The sequence below is a fragment of the Hoplias malabaricus genome, chromosome 2 (genome assembly GCF_029633855.1).
Source record: "Hoplias malabaricus isolate fHopMal1 chromosome 2, fHopMal1.hap1, whole genome shotgun sequence".
Taxonomy (NCBI): domain Eukaryota; kingdom Metazoa; phylum Chordata; class Actinopteri; order Characiformes; family Erythrinidae; genus Hoplias; species Hoplias malabaricus.
In genome coordinates, this window is record NC_089801.1 from 84,831,538 (window position 1) to 84,855,932 (window position 24,395).

Genomic DNA, 24,395 nt, shown 5'->3' on the forward strand with positions numbered 1-24,395 from the left:
CATGCACTTATTACCACAATTGATAATAAGCGGTTTAAGTTTGTCATTTTTAATATTTATGCTCCCACTTCTGGAGCTTAGAGGATGGTTTTTCTTCACACAGTTAACACAGCTTTACAAACACTCAATTGTGATGACTATCTGATCATGGGGGGTGATTTTAACTGCACTGAGAATGATAATACGGACAGGAATCGCACCGAACCTCACACTCTCTCTCTCTCTCACTCACACACACACACACACACACACACACACACTCACTCACTCACTCACTCCATACCATGCACTTATTACCACAATTGATAAATCTCTAAAGAAAAAAAAAGGAGACATTTGAAGGAAGTTCTGTTCTTTACTGTTGTGTAACTTTAGCTTAGATTCTTTTAGAAAATAAATCTTCATTTCACGTTCTTCACTCAGAACTCTACAATCGTCTTAAACACATGACACTCTCGTCTGTTCTGCTGTAATTATGGTGCTGCTGGTGTCTGCTGCTAATTTCTGGGAAATATTGAGAGTCTCCACGACCCACCATCGCTGTAAACAACAGAGTTGGCACAACTCTCTCTCTCTTTATGGCTCTGGTTCATCATGCAGCATCCAAAACAATTTCACATTTTTACAGAGAAAAAATATGTGGCTTTAGCATGTCTTTTTACACTGTGTCAGTCAGTAATTTAAAGAAAGGACTTTTAATTCAGTTCTTAACAATGATCTCCCCAACTCAAGTAAAAATTTTATACATTGTTCACTACTGCAAGACTGCAGGTAAACAAGCTACATACACACACACCTAGTTTTACACAATTTACATACTTGAGTGTGTCCAGTCTGCAGTGTGGATCCTCCTTTTTATTGGAGAGCAGCTTCTCTCCTGTGTCTCCTGGGAGATTGTAGCTCAGATCCAGTTCTTTCAGGTGTGAGGGGTTTGAGCTCAGAGCTGAAGCCAGAGAAGTACAAGCTTTCTGTGTAACCATACAACCAGACAATCTGGATAGAGCCAGGGAAAATAGAGAGCTGTGGTATTTACAGAGGCAAAGCAAGTTTGTGTTTAGTGCAAAAACAGCAAGCACCAAATACTCTACATTATTTATAAACACTGATATGAAACAGGGCCAAATCCAAACATACAACCATTTAAATAATTTCATATAAAAATAAACCTGAATGATGTAAACGCTGTTTGAGAAGCTGAGCATTTTTATATAACCAACATTTTTCAGAATATTAAGATGATATCCAAATGTCCCTCATAGCAAAAAAGAATATGTAATTGTCAAGCTTCTGAGTCTAGGCGCATTAGTGGCAATTAATGAACAAGCCATGGGTGAATTCACATGTCTCAGGGAATTTATGCTTGCATTTACCCTCCAAAGTTTGTGGCATCGAGTGGGATTTTGAGAATCGTATCTAAATACTGGGTGAAATTGGTGACAATGATAAAGAAGACAATTGAAATAGAAAAATAAGATCCAAGAGATAGACCATTATTATTATTCTTTGGTAAACAGGTAAATAACAGCCAAAATACTAACTCACAAATCTTTACTTATTGCTACTTTTTTGTTTAATATTTAAAGTTAATATGTAATTTATGTCAGTTTGAGTTTAATTAATTTCAGTAAAACACACTCGGGAGAAAAGTCAGCTAATGAAGATAGCATAGGTGCAGATATTTAAAATCTTAAAATCAAAATGAACCCCTTTCACCTTAAAAGTTTATGTAATGTAGGTTAAATTACATGGGATTAATCATATCGCTTCTTTTCTCTCGGTGTGTTCCTACATTAGACACTCTGTACCATGCCTGGGCACTTTTGACCCTCAAAGTGCAATTCCTTTGACTAGTGTGAGTACTCCAAGACCTGACTGGTCAGGGTACACTGAAACATGTCCAGTTCAGTTGAGTATGCATCAGTGTGGCTAGTTGTGCCCAGGCATGGAACGTGAATGTAATGTCAATTCTCAGATATTCATTGACGATGTGCAAAAGTGCATTTATTCAAAATAAATGCCATTGTCTGATGGCATTTTTAAATTAAATCACTGCAGCAAAACCATAGGCCTGTGGTGGAGAGGGGAGGGGGACAGTTGTACTCTGGAAGTGTGAGTGTTCTTTAAACAAAGCTAGTGACTTCTCTAAAATTTTATCTGATTTTTTATTATACCTCAGTGAATCAGTGAATGGAAAAAAAATAATATTAATCATTAATACCATTTTCTGTGATTCCTATTACATCACCCTCACCTATCATCAGAGAAAAAATGATCAGCTAATTCAGGGACCCTCTCTTATACTTTGTTTAATTAAAAAATACATCTCCATTCAGAAGGGATTTCATATTTCTCATTCACATTCACTGTGCAGTTTTATTTATACATTGCTACCAAAGACTACTGCATTATTCCTCACTATCTCACACTCTCAGCCTAGAATTTAATTCAGTTCACGAGAGACATAAAAATAACTTTACTCTGAATTCACTTCTTAGTTTTTGCATTCAGAAGTAAATCATAGGACATCTGACCTGAGTGTCTCCAGTTTACAGTGTGAACTCCTCAGTCCTTCACAGAGCTTCTCCACTCCTGAATCCTGCAGGTCATTGTTACTGAGGTCCAGTTCTTTTAGGAGGGAGCTGGACTGTTGTAAAAGTGATCCCAGATATTCACAAGTTTTCTCACTAAGTTTACACATGGCCAGTCTGTAAAGGAATAATTACATGAAAACATTTTTAAGTTTCATTGCTTCTAACATTAGGATATGCAAGTGTTTCTCAAAATAGTCGTCGGAACTATCGAGGTAACTACTTTGGTAACCTGCATAGTCCGAACCATCGTTAAACGACACAGGTGTTTCTCAACACTGTTCCACCGAACGTTCACAACACTGTCGTTAAGTTGTGTAGTTGGAACTACAGCTTCAGACCTGTGGTTAGAAGCTTAGCTCCTGCTCTTAGCTTAGCTCTTAGCATCATCAATGATGGTACTGTATAGTGTGTGTGTGTGTGTGTATATATATATATATATATATACAATATAATATATTGATTACAAATGTGAGGGCAGTTTTAAACGTTTAAATAAAAACAATATAGCCTTTACATGAATTAAATGTTATTAATTAATGTTTATATTTAATTTAATTTGATAACAATTATAAAAAGTTTTGAAAAAAATATATATAAAAACCCTGGTATTAATATACAGTCATCATTTAAACCCTTGTTTTAAATACCTCACCTTGATTTTTTTTATTTTTATATCTGGTTTTTTTTTTAGCTATGAATGGTCATTATGAAATACACTGTGAGCTTAGAGATCAGTTTTAATGAAAGGAACAGGAGAGAAATACTTAAGGATTAGCAGCTTTCATTCCCTCAACACTGTGTTTTCCAGCAGTAGTCTGTCTCATCTTGTCCCTCTTGAAACAATAAAGACATGTTTCAGTTATATGTTGGGAATATAATAACTTTAATGTAGTAGTTTAAGGTGGATTTGAATATTATTTTATCTTCAGTTCAATGAAGGAATGTCAACATGTCTTTTTTAAACAGATACAGATTTATAAATTCATTCATCACTAAGTACACCACACATCACTTTTCCTGCCGAACTGTTGGACAGAATACATCTATTTCCTATTCCCCACCTCTAGGATGAGGAGTTGGAGCAGCACGTAAGCCTGATTTACAGGCCTTTATTGAAGTAGGGAATGGGTAGAAGGGATTGGATGCAGAAAGGATCAATCAAGGTCTATAAAAGTGAAAAAAGCTACTCATTATACAACCAGTACATTAATACAAATAAAGAGCTATATTAATTACTCTCTGGTGGGTGGGGGACACTGGGTCTGAGGAGCTATACACTGCACTGACAGCAGATGCTTCAAAGCCAGTGGGTCTGGGTGTGAGGGCCTCTGTGTTGAGACAGCAGGGTGGAGCAGGTGAGTTCCCAGACTGAGGGGATTCTGGGGTCCAGGGGACAGCCCAGCCCTGGGGGAGAAATAGTTCTCTATAGAACCCTAAACACTTGAAGAACCTTAGTAAGATTAAAGGTTTCTTTGTATCATGACAGTGTTCTTCAGTCTGATGGAGAATGTGCTGTAGATGGCTCTATAGCAACATTTAGAAAAGGGTTCTATACAACACAAAAAAGTGTTCTTCTATTATTATGATTTCAAATTTGTAACAATAAAGGAACCATTTATGGTGCCGTACAGAAGTGTTTTCTACAAGGTGCTCTATAGAACCATCTATAACACATTCTCCATCAATCTGAAGAACACTTTCATGATGCAAAGGAACCTTTATTCATGCAAAGCTTCTTCAAGTGTTCTATGTAGAACCGTTTACTTTACTAAAGAACCCTTGTAGAACCATCTTTTTAAGTGTGAGATTAGGGCATAAACATATAGCAGTTGTTTTCTCACAGATTTCCCACCCTCTCGCTCTAAACTGTTTAATTACTACACGACTCACTCAGATGAAAAAAGACAGAGTACAACTGGCACTTTAACTGTACCATTTGTGTGTGTGTGTGTGTAAAGATGTTATCATGTTGGTATATACTACAAATATATATCAGAAGAGGCAGCGTAGAATACTTTACAGTACTTTAGTGAATCAGTGTTTCATCACTGAGAGCTTCAGTTGCTGTTATAAAAACGACACAATGAACATTCTCTGGTCTCGAACCCACCTCTGTACGACACAGAAATGCAGGGCTTTCACATGTAGCCCACTGCACCACTGAGGAACACTGCTGAGAGTTCTCACCGTCATATTTATAAACTTTTCTAACATACTTCATATCTATTTTTTATAATAATAAATACACTGAAATATTATTGTTTTTGTTACAAAACAATCTGTCTGTTATTTCTTTGGTTTTATTTTAAAATATGCGTTTATTTTTAATTCTAGTAACGTTATTCTTTTTGCTGCTGATTGTATATGATTACACTATGAGTAATTGTGGTCACAACTCTCATATTTTCGCCTAATTTTACAAAATGTGTGAGTTTTTGCAAGTTTCCCGCTGTGAAAACCAGACCAAACGTCTGGAACCATTGTAGTTTGGACTACGGTGGTTTAAACAAACATGGTTCAAACTACTGTGGTACTAACAAAGTGTGACGGTTTTGGGAAACGGTCGGACTTCAGATGTTGGTTAGTTTAATGATGCATCATACCACAATAGCTCCGTCGTTGTACGGGAAACGCACCCCAGGGCACTTTGTAGTTCTATAATTACAGACTATTGTCCATCTGTTGCTCTGCATACTTTACCCCCTTTTAATTTTTTGAAAGATCAGGACCCCCACAGAGCAGGTGTGATGTGGTGGTGGATCATTCTCAGCGCTGCAGTGACACTGACGTGGTGGTGGTGTGTGAGTGTGTGTTGTGCTGGTGTAGAGTGGATCAGACACAGCAGTGCTGCTGGAGTTTTTAAACCCTGTGTCCACTCTCTGTCCACTCTGTGAGACACTCCTCCCTTGTTGGTCCACCTTGTAGATGTAAAGTCAGAGACAGTAGCTCATCTGTCGCTGCACAGTGAGCGGCAGTAAAACATAATGAGTGGACAACTCTTTAGTCATATTTAGAAAACTAGAACTGTATTCTGAGATTGATTTCATACATTAAAAGACCCATTTACAGATTGATTACATCACACTACTGCGAGTGTGCTGTCCCTTTTCAAAGAGTCCTCCACATGTGGCTGATAAATGCATCCAGAATATGTTACATTTAATCAGAATAGCTCAGCTGTTAGATTAGAAATACTTCTGTGGAAGGTGTGTTTTGTCCAGTATCAGTACTACACTATGTTCACTGAGGAGAGCTTAGACACAAATGTAAGACCAGGATGCAGAGTGTTCCAGATGAATGTGGTTTTATTAACAGAATTCCCCCCTTTTTTATCTTTCTCGTGTACGTGTATCAGAACATTTGTTCAAATCTTCACTGCACTTGCAGACATAAGCTCCCTCTCTTATCTGCCTTTCTCTGCTGTGCTGATTGGAGGTGTGCGTGGCTGATGTCACCCACAGAGCTCACTGGGAGATTTAGTTCTGCACTCTGCTTTTTGGATTCGGGGAGTCAGTTAATGTTCCCATTAAAATAAACAACACACATGATGCAGCACTTAGTTTAGTAATGCTGGACTTTAGTAAAGCACATTAGTTTAGTTTAGTAACGCATATTCAACTCAAAATAAACAATTAATCAATACATGACAGTATTTAAGTCTTAAATGTGTATATTAGCGCTCTTAGCCACAATGCTAATCCATGCAGAGACACTCATCAGAGAGTGAGAGGGAAGGCTACATGATTAAACTCTAATCGTCCTGTTCAAAGTAACAGAAGCTGTCTGCTCTGCTGAACTGCACCAGACAGTCTGTAGATTGTGTATGATTTAAAGAGCCAATCAGAAATAAGCAAAGCAAAGAAACGTTCTGTGGTTGGTTCAGCTGGTTTTTGTGTTTGTGGGGCAGAGAGGACATTTTGTGGGGATAAGGGGCAAAGCTCACCCCTGCACCCCCCTCAAGAGACAGCCCTGTTTACACATCGATAATAAAGTCACTAAGAGTTTACCTGAGTGTCTCCAGTTTACAGTGTGAACTCTTCAGTCCTTCACAGAGCTTCTCCACTCCTGAATCCTGCAGGTCATTGTTACTGAGGTCCAGTTCTTTTAGGAGGGAGTTGGACTGTTGTAAAACTGATCCCAGATACTCACAGGTTTTCTCACTAAGTTTACAAGAGGCCAGTCTGAAAAAGAATAATTACATGAAAACATCATTGTTTTGTGGAATTTGTTTATGTTTCATTTCTTCTAACATTAGGATGGGAGACATTAGAATTCAGAAGATAGTCACCATCCCAAAGACAGTCAGTGTAACAAAAACACAAACAAACACAAATCAGCAAAACTGAGAACAGAGAACAAAAGAAATCCAAGCAGTTATAAATAAAATGGGAGGTTCTGCTTACTTTCCTCTCCCTGAGGTACATTCAGATCGGTGTGAACAGTGATATATTAAAATATTTTTTTGCTCTACTAGTATGATAAAAACATGTAAAATGGACAAAATAATCATTCTACACTGCCATTGTGGTTAAAGAAGCACTAGGTAAGTACTTCTTTACTAGGTATATTCAGTTATGGTTTAGAGGGACATGATTGGCTATGTCAGGACATATGTATTTAGTGTCTTGGTATTGTTTCGTGACTGTCATATCTGTGTATATTCAGTTATGGTTTAGAGGGACATGATTTACTTTGTCAGGACATACGTATTTAGCTGCCTAAATAAAATGAAGGATATTTTGAAAGGCTAAAAGAAGTTTATCAGAAAATACTCCCAAAATAAAGAGATATGCCCAGTCTAAATCCCTGTAAAAGGGCAAGAATAAGGTAATTAACAACCCGGTCTCACACTTACTCGTGATATAGTCACATATATAGGAGACTACAATTTGTGTCATAGTCGCATATTTTTTGACATTTTATACGACAATATCACAATCATAAGTGAATGGGTAATTACCATAAATCAAATCAAATCAAATCAAATTTATTTATATAGCGCTTTTCACAACTGATGTTGTCACAAAGCAGCTTCACAGAATTCCAGTAAGACAAAGATTTGACATGAAATGTAAAGACAAATGTAAAACCCTCAAGTGAGCAAGCCAGGGGCGACAGTGGCAAGGAAAAACTCCCCCAGCTGAGGAAGAAACCTTGGGAGGAACCAGGCTCACAAGGGGTGACCCATCCTCCTCTGGTCAATCTACTGGTGATGATAGTTAGTAGTCCATGAGAACTTCAGTGTAGGGACAGCTTCAAGGCACTTGGTGGTTGCTGGAGCGTGGGCAGCTGGTCTGAAGCGTGGAGGAGGGTCTCGACAGTCATCCATCAGTGTCCAGACAGACAGGTGGGCAGTCGTTTACTCGGAAAGATGTAAAGGGATGGAATTAGTTTTGAACTGTTTTGTGTTTGTAAAGTAGAAAATATGAAAATTTCCAGAGTGTGGCTAATGACTCCGGCAGATCTGACTATGACAGCTTTAACTAAAAGGAGAGAACCAGGAGGACACACAAACACGGGAGCATCCTGAAACACTGGCATCCCTCCGCTCCACCGTCAACAAACCTGAGTGATCGCGAGAAGCGGCGGGACGACAGCACCAGCGTCTCAGTTTACTATAATTCCCTGTGTCCATGGACCCCCCGGATCTGCCGCCTTTATCTATGGGGGAGCATTAGCTACCAAAAGATAAACTAAACAAATGTGTTTTTAGCCTAGATTTGAAGATTGCGACTGTGTCTGAGTCCCGAACATTTTCTGGAAGATCATTCCAGAGTCTGGGGGTTTATAAGAAAAGGCTCTTCCCCCAGCTGAGGCCTTCTGAATTCTGGGAACAATTAAAAATCCAGTATTCTGTGATCTGAGTGAACGTGGAGGCTCATAATAGGAAATTGTATCTTGAAGATATTCAGGAGCAAGCCCATGTAGAGCTTTATATGTTAATAACAAAATTTTGTAGTCAGTGCGGAATTTAACAGGCAGCCAATGAAGTGATGATAAAACTGGGCTGATATGTTCAAATTTTCTAGTTTTAGTGAGGACCCTAGCTGCAGCATTTTGAACTAGTTGAAGTTTTCTTAAATTGCTGCTGGTGCATCCTGACAGTAGTGCGTTACAGTAGTCAAGCCTTGAAGTAATAAAGGCATGTACTAATATTTCTGCATCCTGAAGGGATAAGGCATTTCTAATCTTAGCAATATTGCGAAGATGTAAAAAAGCTGTCCTAGTGATACTGCCTATGTGTTGATCAAATGATAAATCCGGGTCAATTATGACACCAAGATTTTTTGCTGCTGAACCAGGTTTAACTGGAAAGTCAGCTAGATTTAAAATTAAATCTGATAATTTATTTCTTGCCACTTTTGGACCCAAGAGCAGGACCTCTGTTTTGTTGCTGTTTAGAAGGAGGAAGTTACGCAACATCCAGCCTTTCACGTCTTTTACACAGTCCTCTATTTTCTTTAATCTGTGTTTGTCATCGGGCTTGGCTGAAATATACAATTGTGTGTCGTCTGCGTAACAGTGAAAGTTAATCTCATGGTTTCTTATAACTGTGCCTAGCGGTAACATGTATAATGTAAATAATAATGGTCCTAAAATAGAGCCTTGTGGAATTCCAAATCTTACTTTAGAAAAATTTGAATTTAGATTGTTTACTTTTACGAATTGATAACGTTCCGTTAAGTAAGATTTGAACCATAATAGGGCTGTCCCTGTGATTCCAACCATGTTTTCTAACCTTTCTATGAGAATATTGTGGTCTATTGTATCGAAGGCTGCGCTTAGGTCAAGAAGCACCAACAGGGATACGTGGCCTTGATCAGAGGCAAGAAGAAGATCATTTGTTATCTTGACTAGAGCTGTCTCTGTACTATGATGTTGCCTGAATCCAGATTGGAATTTTTCATATATATGATTCTTATGTAGATATGAACTAAGTTGTTGGGCCACAGCTCTTTCTAAGATCTTAGACAGAAATGGCAAATTAGAAATAGGCCTGTAATTAGACAGTGTACTAGCATCAAGATTTTTTTTTTCTTGATCATAGGTTTAATAACTGCTAGTTTAAAAGCTTTGGGTACATAGCCCAGACTAAGCGATGAGTTTACTATAGTTAAAAGAGGATCAATAATAGCTGGTAGAACTTCTTTGAGCAACTTTGTGGGAATTGCATCAAGTGTGCAAGTTGTACAGTTTGCGGAGGTGATAATCTTCTCTAGTTCTAATTGTGGGAGTGGGTAAAAGGTTTCAAGTCTTTCTTTTACAGTTATATTATGTTTTATATCATTCACATCGGGTGGCAGCCAGGATGGATTTGATCCTGTGGCTTGAGTTTGTTGTCTAATATTCTCAATTTTATTATTAAAAAAGTCCATAAAATCTTTACTGGTGAGAGTTGCTGGAATTAGTTGTTCAGAACCTGCTTGATTTTTTGTAATTCTAGAAAACACACTAAACAGTGCTCTCGGATTATTTTTATTATGGGAGATCAGCGAGGCCAGATATGCTGAGCGAGCTTTAGTGAGGGCATTTCTATACTCTATAAGGCTGTCCTTCCAGGCAGAATGGAACACTTCAAGCTTGGTTGATTGCCATTTCCGCTCTAGTTTTCGTAATGTTTGTTTTAAAGTACGGGTCTTATCATTATACCATGGTGCGAGCTTTTTCTGTCTTATACTTTTATGTTTAAGTGGTGCTACCTTTTCTAAAGTAGATCGACAGGTATTTTCTAGGTAATCAGTTAGTACATCTAGGTCCATTGGGTCTGATGGAGTTGGAACTGGGGTCGATAGTTCTGGTAGGTTTTCTATAAATTGTAGGGCGGTAGATGGTTTTATTATACGCCTTGTAGAATAGCGAGGGTTCTTACATATATTATGGCTAAAACGTAGCTCATATGAAATTAAGTAATGATCGGAGATTGCTGAGGATTGCGGTAAGATATTAATTTTGTCAATGTTAAGACCTAGTGTCAGAACTAAGTCTAAAGTGTGGCTGCAGTAGTGTGTAGGCCCTGTTACATTTTGAGTAATACCAATAGAGTCTAAGATTGAGGTAAATGCCTTTTTTAGTGGGTCACTTTCCTTCTCAAAATGGATATTGAAATCTCCTACAATTATAACTTTATGATTGCACACCGCTAGGTTTGTAGCAAAATCGCTGAATTCTTTCAGAAATTCTAAGTAAGGCCCTGGTGGTCTGTAAATGTTGCATAATAAAAATGCGTCCTTTTTTGTGACCGGATTTGTAATAATAGTGGAGAGAACCTCAAAAGAAGAGAAGGTGTCACATTGTTTAAGACTAATTTCTAGGGTATTTTGGTAAATTACACATACTCCACCTCCTTTGCCTGATATTCTTGGGCTATGTGCATAATTATAGCCTAGGGGGGTGGCTTCATTTAGTTCAATTGTTTCATTCCTTCAGGATTCAAAAGGTGATCTTGTATGTAAAAAGGTTGGTGACCACTGGTTTAGAGGGACATGATTTGCTCTGTCAGGACATACTTATTTAGTGTATTGGTATTTGTTCGTGACTGTCATATTTACAATAATTAAATAATCGTCATATTTACAGTTACACATGTTTTGTTATACACATGCTTATTACTTTTGTGGGTATTGGAACAACTCAAAAAAAGGCAAAATTGATATTTATTTCATGCAAAATTCCAAAAATAGGGTGCACATAGTTATTGGTACCCTCAACTTAATATTTATTTTCACACACTTTGGAAAAAATATCTGAAATCAATCACTTACTACAACAACAACAACAATAATAATATAAATTTTTAAAAAATTATTTTATTTGTTGGTGTTTTTCATGACACTCAAGGTCACCTTACATCAACTAAAACCTATAACCATCAACAAGCTTCTTACACCTCTCAACTTGAATTTTGGACCGGCAATTTTAAGATCACTCCACAGGTGTTCAATGGGATTTAGATCCGGCCTCATTGCTGGACACTTCAGGACTCTCCATTGCTTTGCATTTTGAAGTATGTTTGGGGTCATTGTCCTGCTGGGCCCTACATTGCGACCCAAAATCCTCCTTTAGATTTCATTGCACACAGTGAAGGCACCCAGTGCCAGAGGCAGCAAAACAACCTCAAAATATCTTTGAACCTATCTTTGAATATTTGACTGTAGGTACTATGTTCCATTCGGTTTTCGACCATATTCAGGTCTGTGTATGTGTATTTTACGTAAACAGTCCTTATAAACCTGTGTGTCCCTACAAACCATGTTTTGTTTAGTCCCCTCAAACCTGTAAAATGTCAGATGATACTTTCCCATGATTTTAGGATCCAAATCAAAATTTGAGGTGTGATGTATCTTAATGAAACCAAACAAAATTTTTTGGCACATATATTTATTTGGTAGAGTGTCAGGAAAGGTGTGTCCTCATAAACCATGGTGGTTACAGGGTGTCCTGATAAACACTATAAACCCGTATGTGTGTGTATGTGTGTAAAAAGATGTTATCATGTTGGTATACACTACAAATATATATCAGAAGAGGCAGCGTAGAATACTTTACAGTACCTTAGTGAATCAATGTTTCATCACTGAGAGCTTCAGTTGCTGTTATAAAAACCACACAATGAATGCTCTCAGGTCTCGAACCCACCTCTGTACGACACAGAAATGCAGGGTTTTCACATGTAGCCCACTGCACCACTGAGGAACACTGCTGAGAGTTCTCACCGTCATATTTATAAACTTTTCTAACATACTTCATATCTATTTTTTATAATAATAAATACACTGAAATATTATTGTTTTTGTTACAAAACAATCTTTGTCTATTATCACTGTTATTTCTTTGTTTTATTTTAAAATATGCGTTTATTTTTAATTAAAGTAACGTTATTCTTTTTGCTGCTGATTGTATACGATTACAGTATGAGTAATTGTGGTCACAACTCTCATATTTTCACCTAATTTTACAATATGTGTGAGTTTTTGCAAGTATTCCCGCTCTGAAAACCAGACAAAACACGTCTGGAACCATTGTAGTTTGGACTACGGTAGTTTAAACGAACATGGTTCTAACTGCTGTGGTACTAACAAAGTGTGACGGTTTTGGGAGACTTCAGATGTTGGGTAGTTTAACGATGCATCGAACCACAATAGCTCCGTCGTTGTAAGGGAAAACAACGGGACACTTTGTAGTTCTACAATTACAGACTATTGTCCATAAGTTGTTCTGCATACTTGACCCCCCTTTTAATTTTAAAAACTCCAGCAGCACTGCTGTGTCTAATCCACTCTACACCAGCACAACACACACTAACACACCACCACCACGTCAGTGTCACTGCAGCGCTGAGAATGATCCACCACCACATCACACCTGCTCTGTGGGGGTCCTGAGGTGCAGCATGAAAGAGGGAGATCAAAGTATGCAGAGCAACAGGTGGACTACAATTTGTAATTCCTGTATGGTCAGTGGAGCTGATAAAATGGATAAATGTTGTAGAGACAAGGTTTCCTAATCAAATGATTACACAGTGTATTCTGCCCTTATGGTTAAGTAATCTAGGCATATGATATCAGAGTATTTTTTGGAGTAAAGTTAAAAGAGAAACCTCACAGCTCATTAAAGCTTTGGGAATTTTATAAAGATCTTAATTGTATAATATTTGAAAAATTAAAGACCTCACCAGCAAGTGGCTGTAGTTTATATAACGATGGTATGTGTGACTTTGAAAAATTACACATTAATGATACGTACAGAGCTCGCTGAGTGTACTTCACCACTGGCAGTAGTCTCCTCAATCCTTCATCTGATGGAATGTATTTCTTTAGCTCAAACTTCTCTTGTGTCTCCTCTGACATCAGTAACATAAACACCAGAGCTGACCACTGTGTGGAGGAGAGGTCCTGTGCTGAGAGATCTCCTGAGTTCAGGTAGTTCTGGATCTCACTTGTCAGAGATCTGTCTTTCAGTTCATTCAGGCAGTGGAAAAGATTCATGGTCTTCTCTGAGGATGTTTCCTTTTTGATTTTTCTCTTAATGTAGTCTACAGTGTCCTTCAGATGCTCTTCCTTGATTTGAAGCTCTGGCTGTAAACTCATGAGAAGTCTCTGATTAGACTCCATTGACAGGCCAAAAAGAAAGCGGAGGAAAAGGTCCAGGTGTCCATTTTCACTCTTCATGGCTTTGTTCACTGCAATTTTTAAGAGATCAACCAAGGAATGTTTAAATATCCACTGTATTTTCTCCAGTGCGGTCTGAAGAAGTGGGTTGGAAGTCTGACTGAAAGTGAGGAACACAAACACAGCAGCAAGAAATTCCTGGAAACTCAGATGCACAAAGCTGTAGACCTTCTCGTCCTTCTTAAAGATTTGTGTACACACTCCAGAGTACACTAAAGCCTCCTCAACATCAATGTCACATTCTTTCAGATCCTTCTCATAGAACAGGATCTGTTCCTGCTGCAACTGAAGAAAAGCTAACTTTCCAAGCTTCAGTACGCCCTCTGCTCCTAGTTTACCTCTTTCAGATGCTGGAACTGCGCTGTCCTTGTTCTGCACTGTGCTGTATTTCTCACGCTTTAGTTTCGTGTGAAACAGCAGGAAACGCGTGTACATTTCTGTCAGAGTTGTGGGAGCATTCTTCATGTCTTCCTCATTCTTCAACATTTCCTGAAGCACAGAGGCTGAGATCATACAGAAGACTGGTATGTGACACAAGATGTGAAGACTTCTAGCTTGTTTAATGTGTGAGATTATCATACTGGCTTGATCCTGATCTCTGATTCTCTTCCTGAAGTATTCCTCCTTCTGTTCATCATTGAATCCACGTACTTCTGTCACGTGATCAAAATACTCACGTGGGATCTGATTGGCTGCTGCTGGTCGAGAGGTGATCCAGATGAGAGCAGATGGAAATAGCTCTGTTTTGATGAGGTTTGTTATTAGTTTATCGAATGTGGTCTTCTCTGTTACATTAGATACTTTCTTCTCCTTAAACTCTAGACTCAGTTGACTTTCATCCAGTCCATCCAATATAAAAACCATCTTACACTTGTCATTCAAGATCTCCATTGCATCTCTGTCACAGAACTCAGGATAGAAGTAAAGCAGAAGTGTCCAGAGGCTGTGCTCTTCATCTTTGATCAAGTTCAGCTCCCGAAATGGAAAGAACAAAACAAAGTCTAAATCCTGGTTGGTTTTGTCCTCGGCCCAGTCAAGAATGAACTTGTGTACAGAGGCTGTTTTCCCCACTCCAGCGATTCCCAGTGTGAGTACTCTTGTACCCACCACATCAGACTTCACTTTGAAAAGTTCAGTGAATGTAACGGGTGTTTCATTGGGTTTGGGACAAAACGTCTCTATCTGTCTAACTTCATGTTCAGTGTTCACTCCTCCAGTGCAGCCTTCAATCACATAGAGTTCAGTGTAAATGTCCCTTAGTGGCACATTACTTCCTTCCTCTGAAGTTCCCTCATACAACTTAGCAAACTTTTCCCTAAACTTTATTTTCACTATTTCTTTGACAGTACGTTGTGGTGTATCTATAGAAGGTAAGAACAAAACCCGGTTAGATGTTTCATGACATTAGTGTAAGAGGTCTGGCTGGGGCTGGGCAAGGCTGCCTGCTATGCCACGTCCAGCTACTAGATAGAGACACTATTCCTTAATTTGAGGCAATTAGTTCCACCTGGGCCACTCCTATTTAAGGAAAACCAACCCTCACTGCAGTGCTCAGTCTTGGGTTTCTCTTATTAGAGTGCTACACAAGCCCTTTGGTTTCCCTCCTTGTGGTTCAATATTTTCCTTTTTCTCAATTTCTTGGTATAAATAAATAGAAATAAAATAAGTTTATATTTCTCCTCCCTGTTGTTTTGGGAAACTCTTGTCTTTTATTTACCATTTTGCTCAATAATCTTAAGTTCTCCTCTCTTATTTCAGATTTCCTGGCACTCTTATTTTATGTTCACAGGGTTTGTTTGTGTGTCTCTGTACTTGAGTCCTATTTCTCCAGTACTCTGCTTGTAGCTCACCCTGTTTACTCAAATCCACCCCTGGGTGAGCTACCACATTACAATGAGGTACTCATGTTTAACATAATATTATATTGTTCTCATTGAGTCTTTTCTGTAAAATAAGTGAGAAGAGAGAATGAGTTGTAATTGTGTACAATCATTCTTCATAATATTCACTATGTCGACATAACAAGACCATGTGTGTTTTGAACAACAGAAATTAAAGTGAATTCAAATTTCACAAATAAAGTGAAGATTCAAATTTAAACCTTGTGGTTTTGTAGTGTATGATTTACAGTGATAAGTTCCCCTGAAATCAGAGCTGTACCTGAGTCTCCAGTCTGAGCTGCAGTGGATGAAGAAGTTGTACTTTGATCATAAACTTCTTCATTTCTGTCTCCATCTGAGAGAGTGAACAAATGTAGGAGAAAAAACTACTTAAAGCACATAAAACAAACAAACAAAAAAAACATGTGAAGAGAGGCTAATGGGTAAACAAAACATCAATTTCCTAGGAGCATAAAGACTGGACGGTTCCAGAGCAATGAGTGTATCAGGGTAAGAAGAGAAGTGCCTGAAATTATACAGTCATGTATCATTTGTCATCAACGTAGCCTCTATACAAGTATCTGCAGACTCTTATGACCTGTGGGGCTTGAGGGAGCAACTCAAATCCTTAAGTGCTGTGATATGAATATGACCTATTGTTAACCCAATGTGCTAAAAGTCACCACAGTTTGTCCTCTGGCTTCTGTAATCTCTGTGTGGCACAGAAAGTAGCAAGTTATTCATTCTGTGTCTCAATGTGATCTAAAGCAGATCTGGAAGCTAAATGTTCTGTATTTAGTGTTTCATTTGGTATACTCTAGATATTTTTTAAATCTGTGATTGAAATTGATATAAAATTGACCCCCAACTTTCCATCAACACAAAAAGAAGGGCTTCATGAGTTCACATGACAGAGCTTGAAAAGTCCAATCTTTACCCAGGGAAGGTTTCTTAGGAGGATCTTGATCCAGCTCAGGATTCAATTTAGAACTAAAAATCTCCCAGAACATGAAAGGGCTTTGCATGGGCCACAACATCTCTAAGCATATTTTATTAGAATTTATGCTAGAATGTGACAGACCAGGTGATGCCACAGGCCAACACTAGGGGTCAAAGGCAATAAACTAGGAGCGCAGGCATCACCAGCTCTCAGAACTCAAATTCCCAGACTCCCCGGCACTAATTCCTGCAGAGTGAACCTGCTTGATCCCTATTTACAAGACCATTCAAAAAGAGGTTCTGGGTTGTGCATTTTTTGAAAGATGACAGGTGGTGTGTTTCAGAAAAGAGAAAATATACAAAAAGAAATAGAAAAGCAATAGAAAGAGAAACTAAAAAGAAATAATAGAGCTCCAAAGGAAAAGGTATTTAAAGGGTTAAGTCCTTTTCAAACAGTAGCAGATTTTTTTTTTTTTAAATGAGACGTTTGAATATATAGTTCTAGCCCTTACCAGTAACTGTCTGGTATTGTAGTAATGCAGCATAAGTTGCCTTCTTCAAATCAGCTCATGGGTTCACACAGCAGATAACAGTGGCCCATTCTGATTATTTTTGTTCTGCTGTTCACACTGATCCACAAATGCAGATTCAACAACTTAAAAATACATTTTAAATTCGAGACTTTCGACTTTAAATTTACGTTGCATATATTTGTAAAGAAATATATCAATTTTATGTGAAAAATAAATACAAACCGGATTCCAAAAAAGTTGGGATACTAAACAAATTGTGAATAAAAACTGAATGCAATGATGTGGAGATGGCAAATGTCAAGATTTTATTCGTAATAAAACATAGATGACACATCAAAAGTTTAATCTGAGGAAATGTAAAATTTTAAAGGAAAAATACATTGATTCAAAATTTCACAGTGTCAACAAATCCCAAAACAGTTGGGACAAGTAGCAATAAGTGGCTGGAAAAAGGAAATTGAGCATATAACGAACAGCTGGAAGACCAATTAACACTAATTAGATCAATTGACAACATGATTGGGTATAAAAAGAGCTTCTCAGAGTGTCAGTGTCTCTCTGAAGCCAAGATGGTAAGAGGATCACCAATTCCACCATTGTTGCGCAGAAAGATAGTGCAGCGATACCAGAATGGTGTTACCCAGCGTAAAATAGCAAAGGCTTTTCAGTTAACATCATCAACCGTGCATAACATCATCAAAAGATTCAGAGAATCTGGAACAATTGCTGTGCGTAAGGGTCAAGGCCGTAAAACTCTACTGGATGCTCGTGATCTCCGGGCCCTTAAACGTCACCGCACCTCAAACAGGAATGCCACTGTCAAGGAAACAACAGAATGGGCTCAGGAATACTTCCAGAAAGCATCGTCAGTGAACACAATCCAAAGTGCCAGCTGAAACTCTACAGTGCAAAGAGGAAGCCATTTCTAAGCAAACTCCACAAGCTCAGACGTTTGCACTGGGCCAGGGGTCTTTTAAAATGGAGTGTGGCAAAATGGAAGACTGTTCTGTGGTCAGACGAGTCACGATTTGAAGTTCTTTATGGAACACTGGGACGCCATGTCATCCGGACCAGAGAGGAGTTGTTATCGACGCTCCGTTCAGAAGCCTGCGTCACTGATGGTATGGGGTTGCATGAGTGCTTGTGGCATGGGCAGCTTGCATGTCAGGAAAGGCACCATTAATGCAGAGAACTATCTTCAGGTTCTAGAACAACATATGCTCCCATCTAGACGTCATCTCTTTCAGGGAAGACCCTGCATTTTTCAACAAGATAATGCCAGACCACATTCTGCAGCAATCACAACATCATGGCTACGTAGGAGAAGGATCCGGGGACTGAAATGGCAGCCTGCAGTCCAGATCTTTCACCTATAGAGAACATTTGGTGCATCATAAAGAGGAAGGTGCGACAAAGAAGGCCCAAGACAATTGAACAGTTAGAGGTCTGTATTAGACATGAATGGGAGAGCATTTCTATTTCTAAACTTGAGAAACTGGTCTCCTCTGAATTTTTGAAACAACATATTTTTCCCTTAAAATGATACATTCTCTCAGTTTAAACTTTTGATCTGTGATTTGTTCTATTCTGAATAAAATATTAGATGTTGGCACCTCCACATCATTGCATTCAGTTTTTATTCACAAGTTGTTTAGTGGCCCAACTTTTTTTTGGAATTCGGTTTGTACATTTATGAAACCAAAAACATGTGTTTATGAATGTAACTGTATTTGTACACACTGCTGACTGTGAGACACAGAGTGTGATGTATTCATTTGTGAACAGTGAAACATATTTGATTTGTTTAATTTGTGGATTAACATTTACACCTTTGTAAAGTATTTTAAAACAATCTCTCTCTCCATAGTTGCCACCTTTTAGTGGACAATAATGCACCTCTACTGTACCCTTTTTCTTAGTGTAACCAGACTTTCTGAATATTTAGCTTAGTACTGGAAAAGGTGCTTGAGCCCCAACCCCCCCCAAAGGTGCGGGAGGAACAAAACTCCTTGTGGAAATAGGTTCTGGTAAATGGAGTTACACACACAACCTTCATAAAAACAAAGATAAACTGCACATAATTTACGAGTAAGATTGACATTCCCCAAACCAATTCAGGCAGATTCATGAATTCTGCATATTTTTAGTAGAAGGTATGTTAGTGAATACCAAACAAATAACATTGTTCCAGTAAGTAGTGACTTTGTTTGGGGAATGTGTTTATTTAACCCTTTCTAAATATCTCCTTTCGACAGTCCAGTATCATTCAAGAATATCTTCCAATACCTAATTTTACAGGTTAATTAAGAAATATTTCATTTTGTTGAATCAAGGGGGCTTTTTTATTTTATTTTTTCAGCCTATGTCAACTCAGCGACTATATTTAAGAAATAAAATCCTTTTACTCTTACTTTATTTATGTTTATATAATTTTATACAAGCACCATGTTTAGTGAGAAAAATAGTTTTAAATAACCCCCCCACCCCAAATATTGGTTTAAAAATGTTGTACAAATGACAAAAGAATGGATCTTGATAGTTAACAGATTATTATCCATCAAGTCGTCACTCAGCTAATAAACCTGTATAATCTCTAAAGCTCTCTCTGTTAAATCCAGCAGCCTTTTACCCAGGTGTTACAGACCCTAAACTTTTATTGTGAAATAATCCATATTGAGTAACTGACCACATGAGTAACAAAATAATTTAGCAAACAATTGCCCTTTGACTACTGGATGTTGCTCTGAATAACACTGGTAACTGTCACGTCCTGTGTTTGTTTTCCTAGCCATGTGGTCATTTAGCACATGGCTCTGTTTATTCTTCCTGTCTCCGCCCTAGTCCCGCCTTAGCTCCGCCCTCTTGTCAGAGTCTCCTTTGTAGTCCTGCCCTCTCGTTATTGTCCCCAGGTGTTCCTTGTCAGTGCTCTGTTTATATATAGTCCCTTTGTTTCAGTGTTCCCTGGTTGGTTCTTGTGTGTGTAGATGTTTTTCTTTGTCTGTTGTCTTACACATTGCCACCAGTTCACAGTCATGTTCCTGTTTTAGTGATGTTCCCTGAGTTCTAGTTTGTTTTCTTGCCTCCCTGCTCCTGTTTGTTTTCTGTTTGTTGTGTTTGCCTTGGTTTTGTTTAAATAAATATTCCTTGCATGTACGTCCTCGTCCTCCTTCAACTGTGACAGAAGAACCGATCTACAAAAATGGACATAGCGAGGAACCCATGGGCCAGCCAGGTGTGGTATTAGGCGGACTCCCTTTAGCACTGATCCTGGCAAGCCAGTCGGGTATGTGCTGGAGGCACAACGGTCCTCCTCATCCTGATGGCGTGGGAGTCGGCGGAAGCAGCGTGCTGGAGTTTTCCCCTCGTCGGAGGACTACCCCTTCAGGTCCGGGGAGGATTTTGAGGGTTGGTGCTCTTAGCCTCAAACCTCAGGGCAGAAGAGGTGAGGCTAACAGGGGCGTAATTCATGAGGATCCTTGGTCAAGGGACTTCATGAATTTCCTCATGAATGCGCCCATTTGACCGCTTGAACCCTCAACAGCTCCAGCACGTGCCCTGTGAGCAGCACAAGCCCCTGCCTCTGTGGACGTCGTTGCAGGTCCTCCTGCCTGTTTGGACGTCATCGCAGGTCCTCCTGCCTCCTGCAGGACGGCTTAACGCTGCTGCTCCAGAGTGCGCAGTGCCTCCAGCCGCTCCTGTCCCCGAGAAGGCAGCTTCCTCGGCCGCTCCTGTCCACTGTTCCTGTGCCGGAGGTGTCCCCCGCCCCTTCTGCTCCTGTGATGGCGGCGTCCCCCGCCCCTTCTGCTCCTGTGATGGCAGCGTCCCCCGTCGCTCCTGCTCCTGTGATGGTGGCGTCCCCGGCCGCTTCTGCCCCCCTGACTGTGGCCCCGACCACTTCTGCCCCCCTGACTGTGGCTCTGGCAGCTTCTGCACCTGTGACTGTGGCTCTGGCAGCTTCTACACCCGTGACTGTGGCCCCGGCCACTTCAGGTCGTGTCTGTAGGCTGGCCCCAAGGACTTTAGGGCCGATCCCCAGAACTGTGCCCATGCTGGTACCTCAGGCTTCCCCACAGACTTTTACCAGTCCTGGGTACCCTCCTGTTATTTTGGTTCCATTGTCTGTTCCTGTCTCAATCCAAGTCCCTGTACCTGTGTCTGCCTTTGTCTCTGTTCCTGTCCCTGTCACTGTGTTCGCTTCTGTCCCCATAAACATCCTGGTCCCTGTTCCCCTGCCAAGTCCTGTCCAGTCCCTGATTCAACCCTCTATCCTGTCTCAAGTCCAGTCTCTTGTCCATTCCCAGCACCCAGTCCCATCACCTGTCTTGTCCCCGTACCCATCCAGTATCCAGTCTAATGTTTCTATTCCTCTCCAGTCCAGTGTCTTGTCACCTGTCTCTGCTCCTGTCCAGTCCCAGTACTTGTCTCCTGACTCATCCTTAGTCCAGTCTCAGTACCCAGCCTCAGTCCCATCACCTGTCCTGTCTCCATTTCCGTCCAGTGTTCCATCAAATTTCCAGCACCCTGTCTTGTCCCCCGTCCATTCCCTTGTTTCTAGTCTTGTTCGTTCCCCTCTTCAGGCCAGTGTCCCGAGACCCGTCTCCTGTTTCTAGTCCAGTGTCCGTTTCAGTCTAGTCTCTTGTCCTCAGTTCAATCTCCCTTCCAGTCCTTGGTTCAGTATGGTGTTCAGTCTCCTGTTTCTGCCCCTGTCCTGTCTTGAGTCCAGTCTCCATTATAGTTGCGTGTCTTGTCTCCTGTCTATTCTGCTGTTCAGTCTACTGTCTGGTCTCAAGTTTCGTCTCCCAATGCTCCCCTTTATCAGTCTCCTGTTTACAATCCTGTCAAGTGCCTGCTCCTGTCTTGTCCTGAGTCCTGTCTCCAGTTGGTTTCTTGTCTTGTTTTCCTTGCTCCTCTCCTGTGCCAGCTCCTGGGGGTTCTAGGTTTATGCACCCTGGGAGTTGCGCGTTTTGGAAGGGGCATCTGTCAAGTCCTGTTTGTTTTCCTAGCCATGTGCTCATTTAGCACATGGCTCTGTTTATTCTTCCTGTCTCCGCCCTAGTCCCTCCTTAGCTCCGGCCTCTCATCAGAGTCTCCTTTGTAGTCCTGCCCTCTCGTTATTGTCCCCAGGTGTTCCTTGTCAGTGCTCTGTGTGTATATATAGTCCCTTTGTTTCAGTGTTCCCTGGTCGGTTCTTGTGTGTGTAGATGTTTTTTGTTTGTTGTCTTACACATTACCGCTAGTTCCTACTTATGTTCCTCTGAGTTCTAGTTTTTCTTGCCTCCCTGCTCTGGTTTGTTTTTTGTTTGTTGTGTTTGCGTTGGTTTTGTTTAAATAAATATTCCTTGCGTGTACGTCCTCATCCTCCTTCAACTGTGACAGTAACATCTGTTTACATGCTGAGTGAAACTTCATTTGTTTAGATTTATATTTTTATAGCTACATTTAGTTTAATTGTTTAGTTTGTACAGTAATAAAATGATAAATTATTTAAAAATCAGTCATGTCAAATAATACTTTCAGTGTCTTTCAGACGCCTTTACTTTGTTTTCAGGAGCAGTGTAAATTTTGCTCGTTCCTATGAATATTTTGAGCCTATGAACATTTTGGACGAATCCAGGTAATTATATTAGTGATTTACAAATTATATATTTGCAAAAAAATGTTCTGCTTGCGTTTCATAAATGAGGCCCACTTAAGTGTAAAGTGGACACCTATAGACATATGGGCTTTGGGCTGGAAAGCTGGAGCAAGAGAATAGAGAAATGATATACATATGAAAAAGAAGCATGTGTTTAAACAGTGAATATTATATCAGCTGTATTACCTGATTCCAGTTTGGTCTTCAGTTCTTCGGCAAGTTGGTTCTGGTTTATTTTATTCAGGACAATTAATGCAACCCTTACTGATTCATTATTTCCATATGTATTCAACATTATACGTGCAGTGTCAGGTCTGTCTGCCTTCTCCAGCTTAGACTGTGGGATGCGGGGGAATTTACCCACACCATGGTTCAAATGCCACTTAAATAATTTCAGGTCTTCTTCTGACAGGTTACGAAGAGTATTCAACAACATCTCTGGGATGTCTGCCATCTTTCAACACTAGAGATAAAAAAGGATAATACAGGGAAGATTAATTACAGGTTGTGTGTGTGTGTTTATTAAAGAGTATCCTGATGTATATTTAGAAGAAGATTCTGCAAATTCCTGAGGGAAAAACAATAATTCAATTCAGTCTCTCTCTCTACACCTTGCTCTGTTTCTGTTTTAATTACATGATCAGAGGACTAGTTACTCCAGTTACTGGAGTAATAAACACACCTGTTTTTCATGCCCCACTCTTTACAGAGAGTATATAAGCAGAGTGTTTGTTAGGGATGTTGCAGAGTATTGTGTTAATGTATTTAAAGTGTTTCTCTTGTTTATAGACTTTTGGTGTTCGTTTTATGCCTGTTTATCATTTTCTTTGTTTTGAATTTGTCCTTTGGATATATTTGCTTCTTCTCACTATATATTTGGCTTGACTTCACACTGCCCTTTGATTCAAGGTTTTTGATTATCCCTCAATTTCTTATTAAATGTTTTCCTCAAGTATCACTCAAGTTATTTATGCTATGACACTTCCTTAAACAATAAATATTTGGAATCAGAAATACAGAGTAAATGTGAACATTCCCTATTGTTGTAAAAACTAATCATTTTCATCATCATCAGAATGAACATGTGGCCTTTAAGAATATACACAATGGAAACATTTCAATAGTATAAATATAAATATTTTTACTCACTCACCCTGTAAATCCCTAACAGGCCAATTAAAACAATATATACAAATATTAGTTATCATTCTTTTGTTTGTAATTAACATAATACAAATAGAAAGTTTTTAAATCTTTAAAAATTATTTTTGTTAAGGTTTACTGTGCATAAGCTAAAAAAAATGAAATTGTTGCAAAACTGCTTCACGTATGGACCAAATGAAATATGTAACAATCAAAAATAACTAAAAAAAGCTACATGGAAAAATAAATGTTTTTGAACAAAGATCTCACAAAAAATGTAACTAGAAAACCAGGGCTAAATTTATATGGTGAAATTTATTTTATGTTCTGGAAGTGATATTACTCTTTACACACAAATATTCATTTATTCATCTTCTGTAAAGCCAAGCAAATACAAGTTTGTAAATCTCGTTCTTTAACAATAACTGACACTGTAGCACCACTGCAATTACAAAGAAGTGATGCAAACAGTGAATGAGAGCCAAAATATGAATGAGGGGGGAAAA

General features: G+C 39.2%; 1 protein-coding gene across 2 annotated transcripts in view; it reads right to left on the reverse strand.

Annotated features, from left to right (window-relative positions):
- The window catches only part of LOC136687503 (NACHT, LRR and PYD domains-containing protein 3-like), a 31,732-nt gene extending 8,532 nt beyond the window's left edge, over positions 1–23,200 (reverse strand). Inside the window, exons 1-6 of one of the 2 annotated variants that reach the window (XM_066661960.1) lie at positions 22,933–23,200; positions 15,908–15,994; positions 13,335–15,126; positions 6,599–6,772; positions 2,532–2,705; positions 820–993 (exon numbers count right to left, since the gene is read on the reverse strand). In XM_066661960.1, coding sequence (XP_066518057.1) covers positions 820–993; positions 2,532–2,705; positions 6,599–6,772; positions 13,335–15,126; positions 15,908–15,994; positions 22,933–23,200 — 2,669 coding nt within the window. Of the gene's footprint in view, positions 1–819; positions 994–2,531; positions 2,706–6,598; positions 6,773–13,334; positions 15,127–15,907; positions 15,995–20,621; positions 20,637–22,932 lie in introns of both variants that reach the window. The other variant, XM_066661961.1, reaches the window with a different exon arrangement.
- Positions 23,201–24,395: the final 1,195 nt, after the last annotated feature.